Source organism: Xyrauchen texanus, chromosome 21 (genome assembly GCF_025860055.1).
Source record: "Xyrauchen texanus isolate HMW12.3.18 chromosome 21, RBS_HiC_50CHRs, whole genome shotgun sequence".
NCBI lineage: Eukaryota > Metazoa > Chordata > Actinopteri > Cypriniformes > Catostomidae > Xyrauchen > Xyrauchen texanus.
In genome coordinates this window covers 28717646-28741713 of record NC_068296.1, presented here as the reverse complement: position 1 = coordinate 28741713, position 24068 = coordinate 28717646, and the positions used below count along the sequence as shown (strand labels likewise).

At 40.4% G+C, this 24068-nt stretch overlaps 1 protein-coding gene across 3 annotated transcripts in view; it reads right to left on the bottom strand.

Annotated features, from left to right (window-relative positions):
• Window positions 1-24068, bottom strand: part of srgap1a (SLIT-ROBO Rho GTPase activating protein 1a) — a 153584-nt gene that overhangs the window by 20291 nt on the left and 109225 nt on the right. For 2 of the 3 annotated variants that reach the window (XM_052152265.1, XM_052152266.1), the window contains exons 16-18: window positions 19774-19879; window positions 16928-17152; window positions 11576-11655 (exon numbers count right to left, since the gene is read on the bottom strand). In XM_052152265.1, coding sequence (XP_052008225.1) covers window positions 11576-11655; window positions 16928-17152; window positions 19774-19879 — 411 coding nt within the window. Of the gene's footprint in view, window positions 1-1396; window positions 1529-11575; window positions 11656-16927; window positions 17153-19773; window positions 19880-24068 lie in introns of all 3 variants that reach the window. The other variant, XM_052152262.1, reaches the window with a different exon arrangement.

Below are 24068 nucleotides of genomic sequence, written 5' to 3'. Positions count from 1 at the left end.
GCATGATCAATTTGTTTTTATGCATGGGTGCAGCCATTGATTTCTACAATTTTGACATATGCAACATAAAATGGCTAAAGGAAGAGAATATGGCACCATTCATGCACCGGTTGGTGTTATTTATGGTACTAAGTCTAATTAATTGTCATGTGAATGGGCACATTTAAAAGCATCAGTGTTACGAGGTTTTCTGATCTGCTGCTGTATGCGCCTTTGCTGCCTTGACCCCCTTTATGTAAGGACTCATTAGAGAGCAGATAGCAGACTTCAATGCATGCGAAGTAGCTGCAGCACTGGCAGAACGGGCCGTTATCATCCTCTGAATAATCAAGCAATCTGTCCTCTTAAAAAAATACAGCGTCATGCCTGCCAATCTTACCTGCACAATGGCAGCATAACTGTTACTATATTTAATATTCTAGCATGGCTGGAAGGCTTTATTTACCTATCCGCATCCAGGATAGAACTAGCTGTTTTATAATTTGATACCCTGGTACATATACAGTGGCATGAAAAAGTATGTGAACCCTTTTGGAATTAGCTGGTTTTCTGCATTAATTGGTCATAAAATGTGATCGTATCTTCATCAAAGTCACAATTATAGAGATTATTAAACTAACAACACACAAACAATTATAATCTTTCATGTCTTTATTGTACACATCCCATGTTCTGTGGAAAATGTAAGTGAACCTTTGGATTTAATAACTGGTCGATCCTCCTTTGGCAACAATAACCTCAACCAAGCGTTTCCGGTAGCTGAGCATTAGACCTGTACAACATTCAGATTATTCCTTACAGAACTGCTTCAACTCAGCCATATTCTCGGCTCTCGAAGTCATTCCACAGCATCTCCATTAGGTAAAGGTCTGGGCACTGACTGGGCTACTCAAAAGGTGGATTTTCTTTTTGTGAAGCCATTTTGTAGTGAACTTCGATGTTTAGGGTTACTGTCCTGCTGCATCGGCCAACTTCTACTGAGCTTCATCAGACATTATCCTGTAGGATATCTTGATAAACTTGGGAATTAATTTTTCCCTCAATGATTGCAATCTGTGCAGACCCCAAAGCTGCCCCAAATCATGATACGCTCTCCACTGTACTTCACCGTTGGGATGATGTTTTCATGTTGATATGCGGTGCCCTTTATACGTTATTCATAGTGCTTTGTGTTCTTCCCAAGCAATTCAACCTTAGTTTAATCAGTCCGCAAAACATTTTCCCAGAAGTGATGTGGAGTGTCAAGGTGGTTCACACACGCGTTTGGCGCGCTATACACACACTCACCAGAATGAACGAGGAAACTCCCGGGGTGAGTAGAAAGGATTTTAGTTAATAAAGAGCACTTCTAAATTACAGCACATCCTCTTTAACGTTGTTACATCTGTACACCAACCTTCATTGATGTAAAAGCATGTTCCACCACCTCTTGTTTTCCCTTTTAACTCCGTGATGTGATCCGCTCTGAACAGCTGAAAGCCCGGCAGATGTAACGCGCTGTCTGGAATGGCATAACTCAGGCAGGTTTCTGTGAAGCACAAGGCAGCAGAGGTTGAAAAGTCCTTGTTTGTATGGGTGAGGAGAAGTAGTTCATCCGTTTTGTTGGGAAGATATCAGAGATTCGCTAGATGAATTCTCTGCAGCACTGTTTGAAAGCCGCAATGTCTCCCTCGCCTGCGTCTCATTGCGCATTTAAACAACACAGCTGCGCCTCTGACTAAAATGTCCAGCAAAACATCTGAATAGTCAAAAAACAGGAAAAGATTGTCTGGTATATGAATGCCGAATGTTCAGCAGTTCGTCCCTGGTAAAACTGACTGAAATAATATTGCTAAATACAGGACAAACAAACAAAAACAACAAATGAACTGAAGAGCTTCACACTTATCTTGAGAAGCAATCAAAACAAGGGGAAAAAAGTACACAAAATTTGATTATGAAAGCACTACAGACCTGCAAAAATGCTTACTAGAAGTTTTCCATAACACAACCATTGCTAAACATATTAAGACATGAATTGAGCCCCTGATATTTCTTCCCTATTTATAAAAAGAAAATTAACAACTGGACATGAAAATGTCAAACTGTACATTCTACTGACACATTAAATTACCTTCACTGTTTGGTCCAACATCCTGCTCGCTAAATTATACAAAAGGCACTTAAGCAATGTACTCTTAATTAATTCTGGAGGTCTAAAGAGGATGCAACTCTATTGTTTTGGTGCTATTTTTACTTGCAGACATTAAAGTGTTGTTCCTGCATCTGCTAACCTGCCCTGGATCACTGACTATTGTACCATATGGATCTATTGTTGCTACAGTGGAGAGCAAACAACTCTTGCTAGGGTTTCCAGCTGATACACACCAGCACCGCTGACTTCAAGCAAACCCAGGAAAAGTGTCTGACAGAGTGAAAACTGGGTTAGTAAGCTGCATTTCCTATTTTAAAAATTTTTAATTGGAGAATTACATACAGACTACAGGGGTTCTGCCATTAAGAGGAGAAAATTAGCTCTTTGCAACATTGTCAGGGGGCCGTTCATTTTTTTTTTTGTCTTGAAGGAAAACCACATGTTTCAGATACTTCATACTCAAGTCAACATGAAATAAAAACTGGCCACATTTTCTTACTTAGAAAACATTTCTGGTCTTACTATGAGCAATCCTGCGGTGCATGTTATTCCCCCCCAAAAAAGGTAACCTTCTTAAAATATAATAATATGCTCCACCTCTGAAATAAGACTTGGGAGACCTTTTTTTGAGTTTTCGATGTCAAAAAGCAGTCTCAATGTGGACAGAATGCCAAAACTTTGAGAAAAAGATGTATTTTCAAATGAAAACAAATTAGTGTGGCCATGGCCTGCTCATTCCAGTTCACTTGAATGAGTAAATATATAAATATTAAATATATAGCGGGGTCCCATCACTCAGCAAAGTGGATTTCCAGACGGACCCTGAGACCAGATGATCCCCTCTTTCAGAGGTAGTGATTAAGGACAGATGCTGAATCACTGGCTTGACAGATCACTGGCTTGAACAGGCTGATATACACGTAGCTATATGTTTAAGAGGCACCAGGCACCATTTCCTTGGCAGGGTTAACAGGTCCATGGGGTGACATTTCTCTATAATAATTGCAGCTGATAAATACATGGAACACTCTGAACAGTGCTCTTTTCAGAGAGGATTTAGGTAGGTAATATTACCCAAATATACATTGTAAGGGAGTTACTCATAATTTAGATCAGACACAAGAGAATGCTGGCCATTTGCAGCAATAATAGTGTAAAAGCTTGCAAGGTAGCAAAACAATAGAGTTAAAGTTTAAGATAAGTTTAGTTATAAAAGTATAAAATTTGACAAAGCAGACAGGTCTATAGAGATAATATAATATTATAATTATTATATAATATATTGAGCTCTCGAAATGAACGTGTCAACGTATGCGATTAATTAAAGTTTCGTGATTAATGCATTAGCTGTTAATACAGCATAAACCGGCATAAACACTGGTTGGAAGGGTGGAACCTGTGTAATGTGTCTGCCTGGAGTCATTACGCACACAACAGTGATTTAGTATCAGTGATAAAGTGATGGGGAAAAGAGCTCTTAACACTATTTGTTGTCCAAAACAAGACTAGATGGAACTTCAGACAGCAATCAAGTATTTTAAGGCCCATCTATGGCACATTTTAATTACAGAAGCATGTCAAGTCTTAACTATCACCCAAATGCAGAATTAGATTTTTTTGACTGCAAGCGCTTTTCATGTGGAGTTAGCGCTAGTGATGATGCCCTGAAGTGAATCATGAACGTGGTTTCACGATTGCTGTAGCAAAGTAGATAGCCACAGTCTGCCAGCTGATTAATATTGTGAAGGATGAGAGTTTAAGAGATTTAATACCCATAGCAATGAAAATGTGGGGACTAGTTCTTTCAGTTAGTCAACTTCCCACTTAGACTTTGGGAACCATTTAATGTTACTTGATTTGGTTCTATTTAAGTGCATTTCTATCTCTATACTGTGGAAGGTTTTGTTTGGAATATGTTAATTAAGCACTATATTGTTACAAATGTCATATTGTTACATATTTTTTTTTTCCAAAAGGAAACATTTTGACAGAAAAAAGTATATTTAGAGTGAAATTTCAGAACTTCAGAAAAATCTGTGATTAATCGCGTTGACTACAAACATTAGGCAACTAATCGCAATTAAAAATTGTAATAAACTGACAACAATAATATTATTATAATAAATCACAATTGTGTCAATCACAATTCAGTATGCAAAACTCTCCATCGCTTTCAGTAACAGTATACTGAACATTCTATGAATGTAAGTCAGTGGGAGATTGTTTTACTTAAATCTTAAATTTCTAAAGTATACAGCTTACAAAAATATAAAGTACTCCTACGACTGAAATTATCTATAAAAGAACATTTTAATGTAGTCAGTATGTTAAGTGTTTTGGACTGAAAGCCTGAAGAAATTGTGGAAGTTTAGTTAGGTTTAGAGGTTTATAAAAAATCCTAACCAGAATTTAATGTATATCAACATTATTGCCTTAAAAAGAATAAAAATCAACCCTTCGCTAAGCTCAGTCGCCCCTTGGTTAAATTTGCTCACTCTGACAAGCTTTGCAGAACTCCCTATAGGAATAAATTGGAGATTGCTGTGAACGGCGTGGCAAAATATTCTCATAAACGTAATGGATAATATTATTATGTGGGCTGAAATGAAGAGTGGCATTGTAAGACATATTTATCTGATTTTTCTTTTTAAAAGAAATCATTAAATTAAACAATAATTTGATTATAAACTGTGCAGACTGTGGATCAAAAATGAGGTAAATGATTATTACAGTCACTTGAAAACAGAAAAACATAATTTGATAGCAATAACAAACCTCATAACATTAGTGTAAGTGAAAAGAACTGCTTATAACGTCTCATAACACACTAATGTTGATGCTGTGAACTTTTTATTTACTATTACCTTTACTTAGACCTAAGATCAGTACTTTAATTAATGTTAAGTTATTAGCTTTAATTTACCTTGGAGCAAATGTAGGGTGTCCTCAATGATGTTATACTTATATTTGGGAATGAGGAATGACACACTTTGCATGCTCTTCTAATTATATGTTTAAAGATTTTTTTAAAAAGAAAGAAAAATCCTCTCTAGGTACCTCGTGTCACTATTTACAAGTGACCCAGCAACACATTTTTTATTATTATTATTTTTTGATCATTTTGGTAAAATCCTGCTAAAATCTGCTCAAACACATATTACCCCCATAGGTACTCATTGTAATAAGACAAACGTTTGTCAGAGTAATAGTGGCAGGGCAACAGTTTGACAGTTTTAGGGGGGCTTAGTGAAAGGTCCATTTTTTAAGGAGTCTCTAATGGGAAGAACTTCCTCAATACCTCCATGAGGAAAATATTTGGAGCAAAATCATGAACGCTGAAAGTGTTTTTACAATCTTGCAGGCTGTGTTAGTTAATGGAAATCTTGACATACTTGCAGTATCAGGCTTCTCAGTGCCCAGGACTGAAAAAATATATGAGTTTTTAAATAGACAGTGAGATGGGAACTGTCAAAACTAATCTTCAGCATGCAGAGATGCAGATCTGGAGGTCTGATGGTGATTTACAGAGGCTTTGGTTTCTGTTTATATTACTGCAGATATGAGATCTGCCTGTTTAGATAAGCAGTGATTGGATGATTGATGATGGTATGATGTCAGAGTTGGACACAGGTATCAAATCCTCAAGATGTTTAAGCACAGGTCAAGTCTTAAAAGCAGTTTTTCCACCCCCATGTTGTTCCAAACCTTTCTTGCTTCTGTGGAACACAAACGTTGATGTTAGGCAGAATGTTAGCCTTACTGTGCACTTTCATTGCATCTTTTTTCCATACAATTTAAGCGAATGGTGACTGAGGCTAACATGCGGCTTAACATCTCCTTTTGTGTTCAACAGAAGGAAGAAACACATACAGGTTTGCAACAACATTAGGTGACTATCACAATGTTCAACTGTTTATAGTATTTTTGCTACAGTTTGTCAAGCCTGAAAATAAAAAATGAACTCACTGCATAAACGTTAACTCTTGAACAATAGGATAAAATAGTCGGTCTTGTCTGTCATAGAAACCTTAGGTATGGCAAAAACAGACTTCCCATTGCTCATATTAAATCAAGCAGAAGAAAACAGTCATTGTTCAGGTATGGAGGGAGACAGGAAATGTGTCTATATTCAGTAGGGTAGCATGCAGGTCAGCAACAATATTTTCTTCTCTTTCTTTTTATATAAAGGAGAAAAAAATAAAAGACTTTACAGAGTCTTCACAGCCTCAAACAGCAGTTTATTTTTCGTATTACACTTGGGAATTGGTTCATATGTCAGAAGAGCCAAGCATCTGGTTTGTGTTTGTTTGTGACAGTGAGATATATATATATTTTATTTTTTATTTAAATAGAGTAAAACTACACGAAAGCTTCAGTTTAAGGCATTGCAGTAGAGACTTTACATGTGGCAAGTGATATTGCTCAGGCTGATTCATCAGAGGATCGGATCTTCTAGTGAATCTTATGTAAGCAGTGAGTAAAATAAGTGTACATTTAGATTAATCAGTTTTGTGTGCATCTTATACGGCATCATTAAAATAGTGGTGTGGTCAACCAAGGCGGGATCGACGCACCTCATCGAGCTCACTGTACCACTGGAGGAGGGGATCGAGGCCGCCTTTGAACGGAAGAAGGCCAAGTACTCAGAGCTCGCTGCCGAGTGCCGGGAGGCTGGCTGGAAGACGACCATCCACCCAGTGGAGGTCGGATGCCGAGGTTTCCTTGGGGTATCAACCATACGCCTCTTGAGGGAAGCAGGAGTGACCGGAGGGAGGCTAAGGAGGGCAACAAAGGATCTGGCAGAGGAGGCAGAGAAAGGTAGCTTTTGGCTCTGGCTGAGGAGGAAAGATAGGAGTTGGGGGAAGAACATCTAACCCCAGATTACAGCAGCAGGGAGAACAGCTATCAGCTGCAGGGGGTGACAGGGAGACGTCCCTGTCACTGCTCCGCCACCAGGAGACGTTCCAGAATTAAAGGAGCGAAACGTCGGTGAATGGTGGTTTCTGGCTGATGACCCTGCAGCTGACCCATGGGCACTGGAGGAGGTGCGACAGGCAGCAATGCCCAGCAGGTGATTACATCTTCCTGTGCAATTACTGAAGTTCTGGCGAACCCAGTGACTACTGTGAATAGGGCAGTTGGAGTCCAGGGAAGACTGGAGGACAGCCAGGAAAGACTGGATGGCAGCAGGGAAAGACCGCACCGGGAGTGGGTGGCTAGTTACCTAACCCACTAGTCTTTCGCGAGAGAGACAACCAAACCTAACTACAAAGAAACATATTGAGAAACAACCCGCGGGCCCTCCGAGAGGTGGGACGAAAGATGGGCCCAACAGGACAGACCACACGGTGACGACGGCAATGAACATGGACAACGAGAACACCAGAACTCCAGTAAACGAGGAGAAGACCCTCCGAAAGTGTGCATGTGGATGGGAGAAAATGACCACGTTTAGAGGCTTACGGATCCATCAGGGGAAAGCGAAGTGTGGACAGAAAGGCCAACAGCAACCTTGCACTGCGTTAGCAGGTGAGACAAGAAGGACCAAAAGCCAGGGAAAAAAACACAGAGCCGAAGGACCTAACGTTGCTGAAGGCATGAGAGTCACAGAGGAAGGTCCCCTGGTGGAGGCTGAGCCTCCACGTGAGCATGAAGGCCCAGTCCCCAACACGTTAGATAGAACAGAGCCAAATGAAGAGACCAAAGAACCAGCCAGAAGGAGCAAGCTGAAGTGGCCGAAGTCGAATGAAGCAGAGGCATGGCGTAATTTGGACTTGGACCTGATCAAGACCCTAGAGGGATCACTGCGAGGAGGGGGCGAGACTAAGCTTAACCTGATTGGAGACATAATATACCAGACCTGTAAAGACAAGTTTGGCGAAATTGTCTCCAAACAGAGGACCGCCAGGAGAGAGAAGGGAAGGAGGGAAAGGGAAATCCTCCAACTTGTGCAAAGGCGTCGGCAACTCCGCAAGAACTGGAGGAAGGCAACCCACGCAGAGAGAGAGGGTCTGAAAGTCCTGTGGGAGGAGGTCCGGAAAAGGCTAGCCGGGCTCACGAGAGCTGAACGCATCCGCAAGCGCAGCCAGCGGAAGCAGAAAGAGCGAGCCAATTTCTTCAAGGATCCCTTCAAGCATGCCAGGCAACTACTGGAGGAAAAGAAGAGTGGCAGGCTCGAAACCACCAAGGAGAAACTGGAGCAGCATGTCAAAGAGCAGTACAGTGATCCACAAAGGAGCGTCCCTTTAGGAACTCCAGGATACGTGCCTCAGCCGGCAAAGCCAACGGTTGAGTTCAACATCATGCCCCTTAAGCTCAGCTGAAGTCAGGCAAGTCGTGGAGAAGGCAAGGTCCTCTTCCGCACCTGGTCCCAATGGGGTCCCCTACAAGCTTTATAAGAACTGCCCCAAGGTACTAGAGCTGCTATGGTATCTGATGAGAACTGCCTGGAAAAAGCAAATCATTCCATCTGAGTGGCAAAGAGCGGTAGCAGTCTTCATACCTAAGGAAACGAACTCCAAAGACATTAGCCAATTCCGGAACATTGCACTACTGAACGTAGAAGGGAAGATCTTCTTCTCAGTGCTAGCCAGGAGGATGACTAACTATCTGCTCGAGAACGGTTATGTTGACACCAACTGCCAGAAGGCAGGAGTTCCAGGTTTCCCAGGATGTGTAGAGCACTCCACTATGATCTGGGACCAGATCCAGAAGGCCAAGCGGGAGAAGACCGACCTGCATGTCATCTGGCTTGACCTTGCCAACGCGTACGGATCAGTTCCGCATCAGCTGGTCAACTATGCCATGGAATTCTTCCACATGCCCACCTGCGTCAAGAGCCTGGTAGCTCAGTACTTTAGCAACTTGCAGATGTGTTTTTCCCTCCAGGACTTCACCATCGGATGGCAGCGGCTCGAAGTAGGAATCGCGATGGGGTGTACTATTTCTCCAATACTGTTTGTAGCAGCCTTTGAGATACTCCTCATCGGGGCAAGGCAAATGGTTGGGGGGATCAAACTCCCAACTGGCAAGAGGCTTCCCCCACTGAGGAGTTACATGAATGATGTCACCAGCCTCCTTCAGACAGCAGCATGCACAACAAGACTGCTGAAGAGGATGGACGAATTGATGTCATGGGCAAGAATGAAAATCAAGCCTTCCAAGTCTCGGAGCTTGTCCATCAGGAGAGGAGTCAGAAATGACAATACCATTTTCGTCATTGGAGGGGAAAAATTCCCACTTCTATCAGAGCAATCGATCAAAAGCCTGGGGAGGCAGTATACTGCAGACCTATCTGACAAACAGATGGGGAAAACCGTCATGAAGCAGCTCTCTGACGGACTGGCAAGGATCGACCAAAGCCAACTCCCCTTGAAGTTTAAGGTCTGGTGCTACCAGTTTACACTCTACAGGAGGGTGATGTGGCCCCTGAAAATGAGTGAGATTCCCTCATCAACCGTAAGTAAGATGGACGGAAAAGCCAACTCATTCATACGAAAGTGGCTGGGGTTGCCACGGTGCCTATCTGAAACCGGTCTATTTGGAAAAAACATGCTGCAGCTGCCACTGCAGTCCATACAGTTGGGCTACATGCAAGAAAAGACCAGGTTGGTTCTCGAGCTGAGGGAGTCCACAGACGAATCAGTAAGGAACGCAAATGCCAAGGTTCCTACTGGCCGCAAGTGGAATGCCCAAACCGAGGTCGATCAAGCTGTCGGTCGGCTACAACACCGGGAGATTATGGGCAGAGTGCAGGTAGGAAGAGCAGGTCTAGGATGGGGAGAGACACCACGCTTTTGGTCCAAGGCCAATCGCAAGCAAAGGAAAGAGATGGTGGTAGCAGAGGTGACGAGGATGGAGGAAGATCGCTATAAAATCAAGGCCGTGGCGCAGGGTCGACAAGGAAGCTGGACAACCTGGGAGGGAATCATGAACCGGAACATCAGCTGGTCAGACGTGTGGAAAATCCCACAGGCAAGACTTAGTTTCCTTATTCGTTCAACCTACGACACGCTTCCCTGCCCTCGGAACCTTCACCAGTGGTTTGGAAATGAAGAATCCTGCATACTCTGCAATGCTCCCAACGCAAGTCTCCAGCACATCTTGGCAGGCTGTAAGATCGCTCTCTCACAGGGACGCTACAGATGGCGCCACGATCAGGTCCTGAGAAAGCTAGCCGAAGTACTTGAGGAGTGTCGACAGGGTAGTAAACAACCACCATCAGTAGAGGACCCCACCATCTTCGGTGTCGGAAGGAGGGGTAAGGAGAAGCACCAGATCAAGAGAAACAGCAAGGCCCTTCTCCCCCAACCAGGAGTGGGACATGAGGGTGGACCTGGATAGGCAGCTCCGGTTCCCCACGGAGATAACCACCACATCTCTCCGGCCAGACATAGTGGTGTGGTCAACCAAGGCGAGATCGACGCACCTCATCGAGCTCACTGTACCACTGGAGGAGGGGATCGAGGCCGCCTTTGAACGGAAGAAGGCCAAGTACTCAGAGCTCGCTGCTGAGTGCCGGGAGGCTGGCTGGAAGACGACCATCCACCCAGTGGAGGTCGGATGCCAAGGTTTCCTTGGGGTATCAACCATACGCCTCTTGAGGGAAGCAGGAGTGACCGGAGGAAGGCTAAGGAGGGCAACAAAGGATCTGGCAGAGGCAGAGAAAGGTAGCTTTTGGCTCTGGCTGAGGAGGAAAGATAGGAGTTGGGGGAAGAACATCTAACCCCAGATTACAGCAGCAGGGAGAACAGCTATCAGCTGCAGGGGGTGACAGGGAGACGTCCCTGTCACTGCTCCGCCACCAGGAGACGTTCCAGAATTAAAGGAGCGAAACGTCGGTGAACGGTGGTTTCTGGCTGATGACCCTAGAGCTGACCCATGGGCGCTGGAGGAGGTGCGACAGGCAGCAATGCCCAGCAGGTGATTACATCTTCCTGTGCAATTACCAAAATTGATTATTTATATTGCAATTACTGGCTTATATTGATCCAATGGCACTGGCAAGCACCTAAGGCTACAGAGAGCATTTAGCATGTTTGATTAAATCCCCTTCCTGTGTTTAGGGATCCGTTTCTCCTCCCAAGGAATTCAAATACAAAATAAAGAACCGAATAGTTTGACCAAGTTCTCTTTTCTTAACGGTCATTTCACTTAAAGCTGTAAAAAAATAGGATTACCCAAAAGACAGAGCATGCAGGGATTAACCCTTGACTGGCCATGTCAGAATAGGTAAAATGAAGTAAAATGAATCTAGAGGATTGATGCTTATTGGCTAAAGTCCAGCTGGGCCAATTCAAAGAATGCAAGGTCACTGACTGGACAGGAATAGATGACCTAACCCTATGACCTCAAAAGCACTTTAACAGTCTTACACATACACTGGCAAGGGATGTCATACAGTAAATACCCTTCAGAGTGTTGATAACAAAATAAACATACCATCTTCACTGGTGTGGGTCTCTGTTCCTCCATCCTGATCAGCCTCCTCTAGAGCTCCATGTTCACTATATGGACTCTCACTGCAAGAGAAAACCAGAAAAGAGGAGACAATCAATGAACATCTTATTTTATAGTAAGAATCCATGAGAGGCCATGCATCACAGTGTTTCCACCATGGTTAAAGGATGTTATTAGGTACAATGTGAAGAAAACTTCCTAAAAACCTCTATTGTGATAAAATCATCATAATGTACAGCCTCAAGTGCCTTTTGCTTAAAAAAGATGAAACAACAACATGATAAATAAATCATCAATTAATAAGAAACACAATAAATAATTCTCACTCCAAGTAATATAGTCCTTTACCGTTTCAATGTTTTGTAGCAACTTTCTGCATTAAAGTGAAAATGAATAAAAATGAATAGTCGCACATCATTTACTCACTTTCATGCCATGTCTCACTCATTTTCGATGTGGGACTTGCTTTCTTCTGCAGAACACAAATGAAGATTTTTAGAAGAATATATCAGCTCTGTAGGTCCCTACAATGCATGTGAATGGTGACCAGACCTTTCAAGCTCCAAAAAGCACATAAAGGCAGCATAAAAGTAATCCATTAACAGTGGCTAAATCCATATCTTCAGAAGCGACATGATTGGTGTAGGTGAGAAACAGATCAATATCACAGTCATTATTTTAATATATAAATCTCCACTTTCACATTCTGAAAGTGAAAGAGAAGATTTATACTAAAAAATATTGAAATATTGATCCGTTTTTCCCCGAAAGTGATTGCATCACTTCAGAAAACATATTAATCCACTGGAGTCGTATGGATTACTTTTATGCAGTCTTTATGTTCATTTTGGAGCTTCAAAGTTCTGGTCACAATTCATTTGCATTGCAAGGACCAACAGAGCTGAGATATTATTCTAAAAATCTTTGTTTGTGTTCAGCAGAAGAAAGAAAGTTGTACACATCTGGGATGGCATGAAAGTGAGTAAATGATGAGAGAATTTTCATTTTTGGGTGAACTATCCCTTTAATATAGAATTTAAATGAAGTGTGGTAACAGGTGTGCGTATACTAACTATTTTACAGAGGCTTCTAACATGGCTCATCCAGTCAGAATATAGAGCCGGAATGATCCATTTATAATGCCAGATACAGTACAGTAATCTGAAAAGTTGGACACACCTGAATTAATCCATATTTCACATTATCCTAAACACCTTTTATCTAAAGGCTTTTTTGAAATGCACACATAAATTGTGAAGTTTATGCTTATGAACTGTATGAATTTTTGCCAAACTAAATTTAAATTAATTAATTTAAAATGGGCATAAAACAAATACACAGGGAAAAACAAAGTGGGTAAAGTAATAGTCAGAGTAAAACCCTGTATCATGTAAAAAGTACAGAGGCTGTCATTAGTATGCAAGAGGAGTTGTGGAGGGCGATTGAGATTCTGGCTGTGACACAGCGTGGTTACGGAGACTGGCACTAATGCCCTTCACATCCTTGCAGATTACCTCTGACACACAGTAAAGCCATTTCAAACCGAGCACTGCCACTCCCACACGTCACGCCACCACAGGGGAAAACATGAGAACTCACTTTGCAGAGTTTAAAAGGCTAGTTAACCCAAAAATGTAACTTCTTTCATAATTTGCTCACCCTCATGTTGTTCCAACCCCTTATGACATTACTTCTTCTGTGGAACACAAAAGGAGATGTTAGGTAGTATGTCAGTCTTTGTCACCATTAATGTTTCTCCATAAAATTAAAATGAATGTTGACTGAGGCTAACATACTGCCTAACATCTCCTTTTGTGTTCCACAGAAGAAAACTATTATACAAGTTTGAAACAACATGAAATTGTCATTATTGGGTAAACCATTACTTTAAAGAGGTAGTATCATTTGAAATGCTCTTGTACAGATACTTGCAGTGGCAGGTGATTTGCTTAGGGGGAGGCTGAGTTAGGCCGCTCTTTTTGAGAAAACAAAATCACACGCCAACACACACACATACACACAGCTGTGGAGCTGGTGGAAAATTCCTCTTTCCTCCATGTACAGCTGGGTGCAAATAGCTGAAATCACTAGTGAAATGCTTAAATTTAGTTAATACAGTTTAGCCTATTTTTAAATAAGAACAAGACTATCTTAGTATTTGGTATGTCCTCCTGTTTTCTTTATTGACAGCATGCACTTGAGCTGGCATTGACCAGCATGCTTTGAGAATGTTTAAAAGAACATCTTGTGTGCTTCAATGAAAGCAAGTTAAATATGAACTTTTGTTCAAAGTTATTAACAAGGTGACCATAGAGCAGAATCTTAAATATTTCTTATTTATTTTCTTAAATTAAATTAATTTCTATGCATTAGTTAAAATCCTAAAACTTTTGCTATTTTCTTAAAAATATATTTTGAATCCCACATTTTCAATGTTGACTTTTGGACCCCACTGTATATTTCAGAAAGAAATGAACATTGGATTGGCTGGCGATCTTTCCATACCTTAATGGTGGCAATTACTGAGATGTTTCAGTCTGGTTCACCTAGTTGAAGCAGATCTCCGAACCCTTTAACCTCTAAAACATTTCCTACCTCAACTTAAGAGTTCCCAGTTGACACCTCATCAGTTAACATAATTACCCACACTGAGTCCAAATACAGCTAAGAAATAGCTGGATCTCTACATCCTGGCACACATACCTGCAATATTCAGCATGTCTTAAACACAAACCTTTGTCCTAGGGCCAACCATATCCTCAAAAAGAAATAATTAAAGTATTAACACTGAACATATGGTCAGTTTAAGGAATATTCCGGGTTTAATACAAGTTAAGCTCAATCAACAGCATTTATGGAATAATGTTGATTACCACAAAAAATTATTTGGACTTCTCCCTCCTTTTCTTAAAAAAATAAATAAATCTGGATTACAGTGAGGCATTTACAATGTAAGGCCAATTGGGGCCAATTTGTGGAGGATTAAAAGGCAGAAATGTGAAGCTTATAATTTTATAGCACTTTCTTCTGTTAAAACTCATGTATTATTTGAGCTGTAAAGTTGTTTAAATCACAATTTTACAGTCATTATAGGACTTTAGGGTTTGTTGACATTACATCATCATGGCAACAAAGTTGTAAAATTGTCTGTAACTTTATACAGACAAGGTTAGTAAGTGATTTTATCAAACTAAAATCATGTTAACTTTTTCTGGCTTTAACTTTGAAATAGTGAGTATTTAATATATAACGTTTATGGATTGGTCCATTCACTTCCATTGTAAGTGCCTATCTAGAACCCAAATGTTTTTTTTAAAAGAACAGGAGAAATCATTTTTTGTGGTAATCAATATTCAGTACAAATTAAGTGAGCTTAATTTGTACTGAACCCGGAATATTCCATAATTTAAACAACATTTTCAGCTACTTTACAGTTTGGAAGAAAATAAATTACTATCATAACCAGAATCCACATTCAGTTAATATAAATTATGCAAAGTGGCACACTTTTCTTCCAGTCAAACCATAATTGTAGGTAGGTACTTTACGGTAGGTATCTATCCTTCTGTCTCTGATGAAACAACTAGAATTATCACATCCCAAAACTGTACTAACAAAATCAGTGATTCAATGTAGCTCTGACTAACTAGATTTTTACATTCAAAAAGACATTCAAAAGTCACATCCAGGTTGCAAGTATGTTGGTGCCGGTTGCCAAGGCTTTGCTGTGTGTTTACTAAGGTGTTCTGGATGGCTGCAACATTATCAGCCCATATCTTTAACCACTAGGTCCCACACCACCCCTCCCTCTCCTTGTCTATGGTCCCCACATGCTTTAAAACATCCACCATTGTGCCTGTACCAAAGCAATCCAAAATCACTTGCTTAAATTACTGGGATCCTTTTGCTCTGACCCCATCATCAGCAAATGCTTTGAGAGACTAATCAGAGATTACATCTGCTCTCTGCTGCCTGCCTCACTGGACTCAATGCAGTTTACTTGACCACTGATGATGCCATTGCATCTGCACTACATACTGCTCTCTCCCACCAGGAAAAAAGGAAGATATTAGAGAATGATGTTTGTAGACTACAGCTCAGCATTCAACACCATAGTGCCCTGCAAGCTTGATTTGAAACTCTGGGCTCTGGGCTTAAACAGCTCGCTGTGCATCTGGATCCTGGACTTCCTGTCAAGCAGATGCCAGGTGGTTAGAATAGGCAGCAACATCTCAGATGTTTAGCCTACAGAGAGGAGGTTCACACTCTGACACCATGGTGTCAGGAGCACAACCTCTCCCTCAACATCAGTAAGACCAAGGAGCTTGTGGTGGACTTCAGGAGAAAAAACAGAGAACACAGCCCCATCACCATCAATGGAGCACCGCTGGAGAGTCAGCAACTTCAAGTTCCTCTGTGTCCACATCACAGAGGATCTCACATGGTCCGTCCACACTGGGGCTGTTGTGAAGAAGGCTCACCAGCCCCGCCTCTACATGAGATGGATGAGGAAGTTTGGAATGAACCACCACATCCTCACACGGTTCTACACCAGTACTGTAGAGAGCATCCTGACTGGCTGCATCACCGCCTGGTACGGCAATAGCACCGCCCACAACCGCAAAGCCCTGCAAAGGGTGGTGTGAACTGCCAGACACATCATCGGAGGTGAGCTTCCCTCCCTCCAGGACATCTATACCAGGTGGTGTGTGAAAAAAGATAGGAGGATCATCAGAGACTCTAGCCACCTGAGTCATGGGCTGCTCTCACTGCTATCATCATATCGCAGCATCAGAACCCACACCAGCTGAATTCAAGACAGATTCTTCCCCCAAGCAATCAGACTTTTGAACTCTTGATTGCTCATGATACATATATCAGCACCGCAATTTATTAGCCTCAGACTGGACTCACATTTTATGCTTCTCTTAATAACACACTGGCAACTGACTACCAACGAATAGCTGAATATCAACAAAACACTTCTTATTTATTTCCACTGATTACATGGGGGGAGGGCACAGTGTATTTTTTATTGTATACGGTCGTCTTATTTTGTGTATACTGTATATTGTATATTATTGGGTGTATATTGTGTTGTGTAACAACAAATGTGTTATGTGTAAATCAGATGTTAATTGCAATTGTCATACTGCTATGTTGCTTGGAACTGCACCCAAGACTTTCACCCATTGTTGCACTTGTGTATATGGTGACAATAAAGTGATTTGATTTTTATATGAAATACCCAGACAGAGCTGTCCAGACAATGATTAATAATTAACTAAAAATAACAAATGCACTACACCAAATTTCTCCCATCACAGCACTCACCAATAGTCGCCACCAGCCATACACTTCTCATACAAAGGGCCGTCAAGCTCCTTCGCGTCAGGAAAGATGGTCTCATGGTGGATGATGATGGTTTTGATGACCTCATTGACATGAGCCTGGCAGGAGACCTGGTCCTGCGTGTCTGGAGTGGGCATGAGGGTGGGTCCAAAGCAGATGGCCAAATTATAGTGGTCCATCATATTCTCATCGCTGTATTGGGACAGGCTGCAGTAAACAGGAGAAAGCAATCAAGACATTAGGCAGACAAATTGAATTACATGTGACATTACTTACTTTACATGTCTGAAGACAGCCAGCAAAAAAGCAAGAGCCATAGAGGGTTTCATTTAAAGACATGTCAATACTTTACCTAATTAAGCATTTATGGAAAATGTATGTAGGCACTTTTATCTCACACTGGGGTAATATCATAATGAAATTTATCCTGTGTTGATGTTTTTATTAAAGCAGGAAGTTTGGGTGGGACACATCGAAGGGCTTGACCCATTTTGTTTTAAATAGCCAAAAGGCTTTAGTTATGTCACAGCCATTACCATTAATTGCTAATTTCTAGTTGCTGCTGGTTGTATTAGGGGGAGGGGCATAGTTATTCTATCTAGAGCGTGTTTTACTGAACAAAAATCTGTGTAGTGCAAGATGAATCATCATTATTTTGGTCTGTTTTCCCAGAAGAGAAAGACTTTTTAGAAGTACTCTAGCATATAAATGACTGTGGCAGGGCGGAGGGCAGGGCCGGGTGGTGATTCTATACACCCGGTCCCTTATCAGGCTAATCAAGCCTCCGAGAGGAATAAAGGCCGACTGCGGAAGATGGTGCGGGAGAGAGAGATCATTTACAGTCATGTCCGTCATGTGTGTGTTTGTGTCTTTTGTTTAAGTTTCTCATTAAACTACTATTTATATTGTCAAGCCGGTTCTTGCCTCCTCCTTGCCCATCTATATCCCTTTACAATGACTTCAAAGCTAACAGACATGGAGCCTAAAAAGCCTAAAATTCATATTTAGTTTTCATGTGTTCTTCAACCTTGTGTGACCCCACGTCCACATGCGTGGACACTGTATTTTGACTTCGCTATATGCAACGCAAAATATAAACAAATAAAAACCAGCTGATTACTGTTCACAAGACTCTAGACTGTCATTTAGAGACTTACACCTCTGCCATACCGAGTCATGTGACACGACAACATGATTTCCTTGAAGCGCTCCTTCAGATGAAGCGCCAAAATTAGTTCCTCTTGTAAGAAATTGAAAAGTTTTTTCAATGAAACTTGTTTGGTTGTAAAGAAGAGTCTCTAGTTTCGTTTGACATGCCGCATTAAATAATATGTAAATGTTTTGCACGTCAGCGCCCTGATAAATACGATGTCCACATATGTGGAAACTCATACTGCATTTCCTCAAAAGTAGAAAAAAACATGTTAGTTATTTTGAACAACTTTTCAACACATCTATGGGTCAATTTGCTTCATTTTAATATACATTGTGTTATATTTTATTTTGTTATTACTGTGCAATACGATTCTATTCATTAACATTCATTTTCACATTGAGATTAAATGGGTTAATCCAAAAGCTGAAAAATGTTGCTTTCAGATGATTTAGGATGAAAACTGTTCTGAGACCAGTGAAGACAGATAGCACACTGGAGTTTAAGTCATTCACTAAATAGGGAGCAAGGTAGCATCCTATAGCTTTCCTATGCAACTAAGTGCATTCACTCCTAAAATCAGACCAAAAGTTTTTCAGGCTGCAGATGATGTTTAGACCAATCAACGTGTTTGGCAGACATGGGACAATGTAATCAGTACATAGATTCAGAATTTGATACTACATTTTATTTTAACATGGTTGGCAGTGATTGGATGATGCTGGACATTACTTTGAATCCAAATTATTTATTCCGCTTCACAGAAAATCAGCTGTAATGTCTGTATGTTTCAAAAACATGAATAACCAACACTCCTGGAAACAAACTATTTGATGAAAGAAATCTGACTTTCTATAGCTTAGTGTTATTTAAAATTTCACAACATAGTCTCGCTGTCCACATATGTGGACATACATTTTTAGGAAAACTATTAATTCTAGAATTTTTTTTTTTTTGCTTGTTTATTAGGTGCTACTATTTACAAATCAAAAATGGATACGGAAAATGCACACCGAGGTCTTACAAGGAGTTTAAATCAGACTATTTTCAAGACGTATTTTGTAACTGGATATCAAATTGGAATACAACTTCAGAGTGAACCTGTACGACGCTCCATTAGCTCGAAGAGATGTAGCTGAACAAACAAAAACAAAGGCAGTGGCTTTCTCTAATTGAACTGTGTGAACAAGTGAATTAATTGTGAGTGAGATTTGTTCATGTGGAAAGAATGGGCAATACTCCTCTGTTTTGTTTGACAGTGATGGGTTCTAAAGATTCAAGTAAACATACCGAACATCCTACTGAATGTCTACACTCCCTGTTCCTCTGACTGAGATATGTGAAAAACAGTCTGTCAAAAGGTTTTTAGTTGACTGCTATTTGAGTTTTCTTCAGAGCAAAGCAATTGTAGTGCTCTTTATTTTCTGAATTTAACACAATGACAATGTGCATATTACATTTTTAAGTGCTTCAAATTCTTTCATGGATATAATGATAACAAGACTAGAGATTATGAATCCATAAATAATCGTGTACGCTGTGGACAAGTTTGAGTTCTATTGTCTTTTTAATTGAAAGGAGCATATCATTTATGATTAATAAACAACTGTACATTAATTATTTCAAACACTTTTTAAAGATTTCTGAATGTTTGAGAGAGTACATTCCGACTTACTGGTTGAGAAAGGCGAACAGATAACGCATGACCACAAGCACTGATCTGGGGACAGTCAGGAGAATCTTACGAATATACAGAGCTCTCTCATACAGATTATCTATTCCTGAAAGAGAAAGAGAGTGAGAGAGAGAGAGAGAGAGAGAGACAGAGTAAGAATTTTTTTTTTTAAATAAAACAATGAGAAATAATGTCAAATTTTACAAATTTAAATCCAGTAAAACAGATCAAGTACAACTGGATAGAAAACTCATACCACTATTCAAGACATAATATGGCATAAGCATTTCACACACCTTATTAGGTTTAATGCGACCATGGACATGAAAATGTCATAGATTTATGATGACATTAACATTCGTGCATGTGAGAGAATGATGGGGTCAGATTTGAAAACGTACTCCACGTGTTCTGTCATGACATTCAGCAATGATTATTTAGGGCTACCAGTGTCATCCACACCACTTAACAGGCCTTAACACCATCTATGAATTAGATACAAGGCTGAGCTAATTATGTATGGGGACAAAAACATCAGTATGTCAAGGATCAACAATAGAATGTCTATTGTTTAAAAAAAATTAAATTTTGTTGACAGTATAAATGCTTTTAGTGAAAAGTAAACTGGCACTTTACAAAGAAGTCCATAACAGCGGACACAACATATAGAGTAGGTGTATATCGGTCACACACTCACTGATTTAGTGTTTTTACCAACATGCAGAGCAGACTGCATTTAACAAGAGTTCTTTTAAGGGACAGTGACTACAAAATTAAGTGATTAATTTGTATTAATTTAAATTAAATGGGTGGGTGTGCCCTGGACTTAATGAAGCTGATTAACAGAGCATTAAATACCGTAAAGTCTCAAAACTAATCAACTCTTTTTTTTTAAAGGAGCTTAAAGCTTAATCAAGAAGACTGGAATCCCAGAAATCTGTGGGTGTATTCCTGCAGCTCTTCACCTGTGAATGTACACAATATTCAGTGTGCTTTCTCTCCTGTGCCCTTGCAACTTACTGTAATTCCTGTTCCCTCTGGAATTCCAACACACATTTCTTGCTGTCTCCATCTCTCTTTAGTCAGGCTATGTTTGAAATAGCATACAATCACGCTATTTAAACTTTTTCAGCTGTATGTACATGTATACTATTTGCAATATTCCAGTTTATTGTATGCATGGAATGCCCAAATGATAATTTCCAAAATGTGTTGTATACAACAGTGAAAACAGATAACTTTTTTACAATGCAAGTGCAATGCAATGTGCTCAAATCCATTTTCACATGTCTCCTGCTACACAAAACAAACTGATCTCCCGAGAGCAGTGTATGGATATATATATATATATATATATAGAGCTGCAGAGGATAGAGAACTTGGAACGTGATATACACAGATTTTGAGGGTATTAACCAAGAAAGCTTTGTTTTGCGGGACTTGATAGCGTTGTTTATTTGCGCACACCGTCAATGTTGTTTTGTTTTAGCAGCCAGTTCACTGAATTAATTATGCAAATCAGATACCGGCACAAACACAGGCAAAACATTTGTGCTGAATGCAATTTGTACGCCGCAGTTCTCCATCTTGCAGGCTGGTTCTGAATGCTTGCTTGTGAAGGATCCAGCAGCCTACCACAATCTGGCATACTTTGAATCGGCTCTTAAAAGTGCAGAAAGTGTGCTCGACTACTTGATACATGCCTGGTTATAACGTCCTTGACCATCATCTGATGAACTGCTACTGCTATTATCACAAAAAAAAATCACTCTTTAATCTCGCTTAACGCATTTATACCATTAATAAAGTATAAACCAGCAAAAACTCTGGTGGGACAAGGGTGGAACCTTTGCAATGTGTCTGCCCGGAGTCATTACACTGATGCATACACCACAACACACACACACTAGCATGGGAAAGGACCTCTTAACAGCATCTGCAGGTACAAACAAGCCCAGAGAAGAAAGCAAGTACTTTAATGCCTCTTTAAGGCACAATTTAATTACCACAGGACCAGGTCAAGTCTTAACTATCACTAAAACGCAGAATGAGACGCTGTCTGCACTGCTTTTCATGTGGAGATAAAAGCAGCGGTTGACGTTGGCACTGACACATGAACGTGGCTTCACGTAGACATAGTCTTCCAGGTGATTAATATTGTGGTGGATGAGAGTTTAAGAGATTTAATGTCCATTATAATGAATATCCCAACTGTGGGGAGATTAGATCTTTCAATTAGTCAAACTCCCACTTAGACTTTGGGTAATGTTGAATGTTACTCAAATTGGTGCTATTTTAGTGCATTTCTATCTTTATACAGTGGAAGGCTTGAGAAGCAACATTTAAGACATTGCTTAATAAAGCTGTGCACTGCCAATATCATCATGAAATGCACGGTGACACATTTGTTATGATTCAATAAGTCACAAGCCAATACATTATAATCTAACTGCATTAAGTGTGCATGCTCGAGGGATGAGCATCTCCCCCCTTAGTTCGGGACATTCACGCAACTCATAGAAGAAGCTCTAACAGCACAGAGAAATGCCAGTTTCGGAGTTTGTTGTTATTTACATGATCCGCTTCTGTATTATTTGAACATTAATAAAGCTATAACACATTAAATTAAGATGTAACGCTGGGGTTTTTCCATTAAAGATGCTCGAAAAGCACGTTTGGCTTCAGCGGAGAGGCATCTCCGGCTCCGCTTATTCCACAACGAGAGTGTTTCTGAATTTACTCCCTTTTTTATAATTCCCTCATACTTTGCAATCTACATCATCTGAAGCTGTTTGGAAAGTTTAGTGTGCATCTGAACTGTGAGCTGTGTTTTCTTCCTCTCCTCAGTCAGGTGCGAGCTGCAGTGCTGCTCTCACACACCATCATTAGTTTCATATGATATCATGTTATGTTAGATGACATCAAACGACTATTTGACAACGAAAATGTGTTATTGTCGACGTTTTCACTAATGTTGCCTAATTGTTTCAGCCCTATATTTTTAATAAGTTATGTTTTTATGCCAGCGTGTGACATTTAGCAGACAATTTGAACAGATTTATTAGTTATATCTGTCTCTGTCTTTCTCCTTGACTATAGTAAAACTCAAGTAAAAAGTGGTGCAACACTACACAAACTCTCTTTTTGCTTGATCCCTGCTGTGGATGTCAAATGACACCCCTCAAATCCAGCTAAAAAGATTAAGCTTTATGGTGTCAAACTGAGATTGTGATAATGCATGCTTTCTGAACTCTTTCAAACTCCCACAAAGTTGCATTCATGCCTGTTAAAGGACCGATCGAATTGCTAATATGTCATATTGTGGTTGCTGTAACAGAGTGTAAGGCTGTTGGCTTTAGCCTAAGGCGGTGGATGTCTTGTCCTACAGAGAAGAAAGTCACTGTGCCACCATTGAAGGCAGTAGACAGCTCTATTTATCTGAGAGCAAACGATCACAATTAAAAGCACTGTTAATTCACATTGACAATCAATGACAGATTTACAGCTGCACGTCAATAGGCATTCAGTCATTGCACACACACATGTATTCATGGCCCGGTACACTTACAGGCACAAACATACTAGGGATGTGCCAGGGTGGTAAACATCCACTAGTCATCTATCAACTCACTAGTCGATAAGTGGGGTAGACTATGAACATTAATATTTTAGTGGTGGTGGTTTTAATGGGAGACACAACTTTTTTGCATGATAATAGCTTACTGTGCTTAACAGTGAATAACAGTCAGCACGGTGAATCAGTCTTCAAAAAATTTGTCTTTTTCTGCACTGTTGTTACAGCAAAGCACCACATCAACAAAACATTTCAAGAAGATCACTTTCAGACATTAAATCCTCTGCTGTCAGTAATTTTCCTGTATTTGTAAGGTCACATGGAGAGATTGAAGTATTTTGCAGATTCTGTCTGACAGAGCTTAAATAAATAGTTGATGTAAAAAAGCTTTAAACTGCTTGATGTCACGAACTAGATGTGTACATGCAATATTATCTTGCAGTTCTGTGCTTTTGAATGTTCATTGGATCACCCTAAAGCACTCCGGTTTTAAGTGTATCATACTGCATTCAGGATGCACATAAGCAGTTTTGTGCAGCTCTATTATTGGAGCCTTTCTTATTTCTAACTTTGACGGTTTTGTGCTATAAGACGTTATAGTTATTAAGCCTATTTATTTGTTGAATATCTGTTAGATACCATGCTGAAGTGCTGCACTTAGCATCCGTATATCCCTCTAAAAGGCATCTAATCTGTGTCAAGCGAACATAGCCTAGCCTAA